Here is a 6,242-nt window from a genome sequence, read left to right as displayed (position 1 = left end):
AGAATCTCCAACAGAGGACCTTGGTCTAGATCTGCAATCAATTTTAGCAGAATGGGCCCCCAAAAAAGCACTTTTTTTAAACTTTCAGTCTCCAAAGTTGAAATAGAAAAACCTGAACTGAATTCAGAGTATCTAAGTTACTCTGCAAGAGGAGCTACTGCAACTCCAGTTCCTACCACACTCCAGCATTACACTTCAGCACTAAAACTAATTGTACGTACACTCTACAGAATCCACATTTTGACAGGGATACCTGAATGGCACTGGCTTCGTATCATAAACTTCACCTGCTCCCATCCCTCCCAAGAGCAAGAGGGAAAGCACTCTGAAGCTCAGTAATGAAGTGGGTCCCTCATTATGCTTCACCCATTATTGTATCATCCAGATAAGTCGATGGGTGATGGGGGGGAGAAATTGAGATAGCAGCTGGCAGGGGGAAATACTCCACAACCAGTTTCTTTTAAAAATTAATTGTATTTAATATTTTAATTGCCTAAGGCTAGCACTGCTAGACAAATTGCATGATGAATTCTAGCGGAATAAAACATGACTTAAGTACAAAAGCTGGAGGAAAAAATGCTCACGCTTTCCAGAGGCAATGAGGTATTTTACCTATACAAAGTCTGAATGTCCAAAACCATCTGCAGATCTTCCTCTTTGCACTGTCATGTTTGCTGAACGTTGGGCATTCAATAGTTTGCTCTTTCTGTGTGAGTTTTTCAAAAGGCCAAGGAAAAGTGCTTAACCATCTTTAAAGATGAAGAACTTCTTACATCCATCTTGCCACATTTTTTGACTAGTAGCTTTAGAACGTTTGACCGCTTTTTCAAGCCATTCTGATATATGGTGGCGGTTTGGATGCGTCTTCCTCTGCATCTAAGTCCTGGGCTGGAAACCGATCTGGGAAGTTAAAAATTCCGCCCCCACGACCTGAGTGGGGAAGGAAAGAGGAAAGCATTAAACCTGGGGTAGACACTTGCACAAAATCCTGAGTTCCTTTTGGCTCGGAGTATTTTGGTTATCAGGATTTTGGCCTGGGATGTAAAGCTTATTCAGGATGTTCCTTCCACGTCCCTGGTGAATATCCAAATCCACGGAGGGAAAGAGTTACTCACTTTGCACAGCGCAAACCATTTCCACAGCCTGATTTTGGTCCTCACTAGGTTGCAACCATTCCTATGAATGAAACAATGCCATTAAAACAACTCATCTGTGGGTTTGTTCAATAAGATAGACTTGAACTCATTTTAAAAGTCTGTGTAGTCCACTCCTCCTAACAAGTTTTAGTTTGAAAGTTTAAAGCAGCCTCCCATTACACACTTGGTATCTTTAGTCAAGAACAGCTGCCTTGTAACCTCTACCCATTTATTCCTTACCAAATGAGATGGTCGGATGTACATGTTTAGTATAGCATCAGAATTACTCTAGTAAAAGTAGCTGATATTTACTGAGCTCACTTAGCAGACACAAGCAGTGTGTGCCTCACCACTCGAAGTACAGTCCTCATAAATTAGCACTAAAATGTGGTGAGTCGTCTCCCCTACACTTCACACACGGTACAGGGGATATTTTTATTACTGAATGTGTAGTTCTAGGGATAAGGCATCTAGGTGTGTAAGTACCAGTAAGTATTTGAAATGCTGTACCAGCAGCAGTCGTTGGTTTAAGGGCAAGAGAAGGAGGAACAGTTTTTGAGGAGAGCAGGAATTCATAGGAGATGGGACCACAGTAGTTTCAGCACTAATGGTTTGGAAAATTGAGTTAACTTATGCTAGTTCTTACACAAGACTGTAAATAAGAGGGAGGAAGTAAAAGGAAAAATACTAAAAGTATAAAACACTTCTAACATCCACTTAATTTCTTAGAATTAGCCCTGGATGACTGAGGTAGAGCTGAGGCTAGGTTTATAGAAGAAAAACACATCTTCTCCCCAGTTTCTTCCTCTCCCACCCACAGTCAGTACAAATAAATGGGTGCCTTGGACTCCTCACTCACCATCCCAGTTACACTGTCGTAGCACGAGCAGCGTGGAAGACTCCGGCATCCCAAGTAAGCCATCACCAGCACGACAAAAGCACTGCAGATAGATGCAGCTAGCATGGCTACGTTAGCACCTTTGACTACTTTATTAAGTACGAACTTCTGCAAGCAGAAAAGGAAGTGTTAAAGCCACATTGAAAAAGTGAAGTTCTCCACCAAAAAATATTCTAATGACTGCAAGAATGCTGCGATTGCATCGTAGGCGATTGATTCAGAGTCAGTGTTATTTAAGGCTTTTCTTCCTGTGCTCTGAAGAGCAAGCCAAGTGTGAACCTCAAATACAAAAAGAGCAAGCAGGAAGAGAAGGCTTCTGATTAAACAGAAGATGCTATGCAACGGCATCGGGTTTGGAAATAGCTTTAACAATGAGTAGAAACCCAAGGAACGGCTGCTCCTCTTCACCCTGAATATGAGAAATGTCTTCTTGCTATACCGCACCTTAGCAGCCTGACAATTCGATTTGTCCTGCAATAAACTAACGAACAGCTTCATCTACCTGGAATGCCTTCATCCCCACAGGGAGCCATCGCTTGTACCAGGTCTGAGGTACAAAAGGGCTAACTCATTCCTTCTTTTCAGCTTTACTGTGGAGGATACGCTTGAAGCAATACCCACTTTTAACCAGCTGACGCCTAACTGCTGTAACTTTATCACCTGAGGTGCACGCCGGAAAGGACTCGAGCCTAGCAATCGCCGTCTCAGACCAGGGCAGGGCTACGGCCAGCAACTACCCCTTTTCACGAGCAGCACCGCGATTTTGTCCTGGCACAACCCAAACCCTTTTGTACTCGGCGGCGGCGGCAGTTAGCCCGACCGTAGCGTGTTTAGGCGCATACCTCGTGTGCACGCCTCCGGGGACGAGCCGTGGCTCTCAAGCGGCTGCTTCTCGGACGGGGCATCCAGGCGAGCTGGGCGTTAGTTCACGCAGCCACCAGTACTAGCCCTGCTGCTGCAGCAGCAGCGAACGGCAGGAGCTAGCTACAAAACGCCTATCTAGCCCTGCGTGGGTTTTGTGGTTTTTCAATACCTAGCTTGATACTTAACTGTAGACTTATACAATTTTTTTTTTAAACAAGTGCCTTGCTGCAGGCACCGCTTCAAACTCTAGTTTAGGCACCCTGGAAGTCTGGTTCTGCTTCCAAGTCATGCCTAGTAATGTTTGCAGATTAAGACAGTCGTGTTCCCCAGTAATAAGCATGGTATCGATACTTACTGTATGGATAACATGGACCGGGGCAGAGCTCAGCTCCTCCTCTTCACCATAGTTCAGTGTGAAGGAGCTATAAACTACTACAATGAGGATGGCAACACAAGAGATTATGGAAGCAACTACCAGCACGTTCACCTAGACAGAGAAATTAAAGGAAAAAAAGAAAGGGAGCAGGAATTAAAACTCTCCTCTGACAAATCAATGCAACTAATACAGACAATATGTACTAACAAGCATTGTAGGTACTAGCCTTTGACCTCCCGTAACACTAAGTACCCGGTAGCAACAGTCACTCGGAAGCCAAACACAATGCAGTAAAGGTTTCCATGATACCGAATTTCTAAGCTACAACTGAGTCCCAAATCTTAACCATGGGTGCTAGTTGGACCCAAAGACATTGTTCTTAGAGAACTCTTACTTATAAAAAATATGCCCCCCTTGGAGTTTACTTGGCTGCAAAGACCTGCCGAGGAAATGCAAGTCAATTAACTCATTTCCTATTTTAGTGTACAATATTCTTAATAACAGGAAGGAACACCAAACGAAATGCATCCAAAAGCAAGCGTTTTTACAGATTTTTCCTTTTTATTAGAGCCAGCACTTGTCCGCTGCAGCAGAAAGCGAGGTAATGCTGCACCCTCCTTTTGCTTAGGAATGTAGCAGCTTTTATGAAGATAACTCAAGAAAACAAGCTCTCAATCCTGCAGAAGGACCAGCCAGCTCATTCCCTAGCAAAACCGTTTTCGATTGCCCGGACAACATTTTGCCCCCCCCCCCCCCCCCCTCCCCTGGCTTACAAGAACTGGATTCTTCCTCTGAGAGGAAAACAAAGCCAGGACGCCTGGGACTCCCATCACCTGCAGAGCACAAAAGGAGTTGGTAACTGGGAGACAACTATCGGATTCGGATGATAAACTACTACAGAGCAGATGAAAGGCCCGGAGTAACCGTTAGGTCGGAAATGGAAAGAGAATTGCTGGTTTCTTCTGTTTCCCTCTGCAGCATCTCCTGGGGGCAGGACACTGCGTGAAATGCGTCTTGCCCACTCGCCACCCCCACGGCAGCAATCCTCCGACTGCCTTTACGGCTCTGGCCAAATAGTAAAACTGATTAAAGTGCTAAAAATGCGCACTGCTCTCTCAAGTCCTTATGCGTCTCGTAGATGGAAGAAAGATATTACTGAAAGGAGAGGAGCAGCCTCTGGATGGAAGAGAGCTCTCCAGTACAACTCTCTTGCGGTACGGCTCACCCAGGTACGAACAGTAACATCAGGGTACGGAACCCCCCGGGAGTGAGGATGCTCGCTGCCCGCTCCTGGTTGCAGTAGAGAGGATTACCGGCACTGTGCTGTGGGACGCAGATCGTCACCCAGATGTTCATCTGCCTGACGTGAGGATGGTGTGTTCCCCTCCTGATCTCTGGTGGCCTCTCTGTGGTCACCATGCTTCTGCAAAAAGCCCTGCCAATTGCCACTACGCCCCATTTTCTACATTATCCAGTAGAAACGTATTTTATTAGGTCCTTCAGAGGGAAGTCTGCTTGCACTCTCCTGGCTATACCGTGATAAGGAAACTTTTATTATCTGGGTTCAAAGCAGGAAACCAGGGAAGAGCTGACAAGAAGTCCTGGCCTCCCTCCCACCCCCAAGCTGAGTACTAGTAGGTAGCCAGCGGGGGAAAAAAAAAAAACCAACCCACAAAACAAAGCATAGAAAATACAGTGCAACTTTACCATCCCAGCCCAAACTGGAGCTCTGGTTTTGCCCAGCTGCGACTCCGTTCTAAAAATGCCATCTATGAACCCGCTGACGACGCACACCGTGCTGAAGGCTATCTGGAACAGACCCAGCACGACCATGTTCCTCTGGTTAAAGATGAAATATCGATAGCGATCCATTCTGCTTTGATTCACCCATAAAGCCCCGCACGCGGAGACTGGAAAGCCGCGCCGTGGCCCTCCAGCGAAGGGGAGAACAGCTTGTCCTAGGCAGGAGGGAGAAGGGACAGGAGCATCAGCGCTCGGCCAACACCGGCTGGTGCGCCGGGACCCCGCGGTGCGGCGGGACCCCCCCGGTTCACCGGGAGTACAGAGTTCACCTCTTTCTGATCGGTAGCAGCGAAAGGTGAGCGGTCTTTTGAGAACTCCCTCATGCCGCTGCGAGGGCAGGTGCCTGGGATGCCGTTTCTGGTGTTTCTGGACAGACACCGGTTTTGGACAGACACCATTTCTGGTGTTTCTGGACAGAGATGCCCGACCTTACCCCGCTGCCAACCTTTTTCCCCTTCGGTGTTTCCGCTGCCCAGAAAGGCGCGGGGGTTCCCTTGGGTTTTGTCCCTTTTTCCCTCGCCGGGCAGTCTCTGATCCCCTTCGCAGCACCGCGGGCAAGCCGCGGACACCCCCCCGGGGGTCGCGGTACCGCCGGCGCCCGCCTCCCGACTCTCCCCCTCGCTGCTGCCGTCCACCAAACGCGCTTCCCCGCCGGCGGCTGCTACAACCGGGCGGGCCGAGCTCGGAGGCACCGAGGACACCGGCCCGGCACAGACCGCGGGGCGCCGGCCCGGGCCTCCCCGGTCCCCCCCCCGCTCCCGTCCCCGCTCCCGCCGGCGGGGCCCACGAAGCGCCGCGGCCGCCCGGGCTGCGGCTGGAGCCCCCGCCGGCTCCTCACCTGCGGTGGGACGGGACGAGAACGGGAACGGGAACGGGACCGGGACGGGGCGGCGGCACCCTCACCGGCGCTGCTCCGCGGCGGCGGGCGGAGCCGAGCCCGGCAGCAGGGCAGGTACGGGGAAAGCTCCGGCTCCGCCTCCGGGAGAATAATAAAAAAAAAAAAAAAAAAAAAAATTATAAAAAAAAAGGTTCCAAGCCCCCGGGCCCGGCTCCCCCCGCCGGCCCTCGGCTCCGCGGAAGGGCCGCCTGTCTTCTACGGAACTTTTTTTGCCTTTTTTTTGCCGCAGCCTTAAGCGCTGCTTGGCGTGACGTGCGCGGACCATGC

The 6,242-nt window shown here is 49.5% G+C and overlaps 1 protein-coding gene across 1 annotated transcript; it reads right to left on the bottom strand.

Annotated features, from left to right (window-relative positions):
• Positions 1-454: 454 nt before the first annotated feature.
• Positions 455-6,000, bottom strand: LOC115340137. Its single transcript, XM_030011150.1, has 7 exons — positions 5,916-6,000; positions 4,982-5,232; positions 4,048-4,107; positions 3,254-3,385; positions 1,996-2,142; positions 1,116-1,176; positions 455-930 (listed from the first exon to the last, which is right to left on the bottom strand). The coding sequence occupies exons 2-7, from the start codon at positions 5,144-5,146 to the stop codon at positions 827-829; spliced, it is 669 nt and encodes a 222-aa protein (XP_029867010.1). The 5' UTR covers positions 5,147-5,232; positions 5,916-6,000; the 3' UTR covers positions 455-826.
• Positions 6,001-6,242: the final 242 nt, after the last annotated feature.

The sequence above is a fragment of the Aquila chrysaetos genome, chromosome 1, assembly GCF_900496995.4.
Source record: "Aquila chrysaetos chrysaetos chromosome 1, bAquChr1.4, whole genome shotgun sequence".
NCBI classification, from domain to species: domain Eukaryota; kingdom Metazoa; phylum Chordata; class Aves; order Accipitriformes; family Accipitridae; genus Aquila; species Aquila chrysaetos.
This window is presented reverse-complemented; position numbering and strand designations above follow the sequence as displayed.

Bases quoted from the DNA above. Each gene is read 5' to 3' on its own strand.
- LOC115340137 (XM_030011150.1), bottom strand. From the start codon at position 5,146: ATGGATCGCTATCGATATTTCATCTTTAACCAGAGGAACATGGTCGTG. The intron at 3,386-4,047 runs GTAAGCCAGGGG...TTCTCTGTCTAG, and splicing joins AGAGGAAGAATCCAGTTCTT to GTGAACGTGCTGGTAGTTGC. The intron at 931-1,115 runs GTGAGTAACTCT...TTCCCCACTCAG, and splicing joins AATGGTTTGCGCTGTGCAAA to GTCGTGGGGGCGGAATTTTT.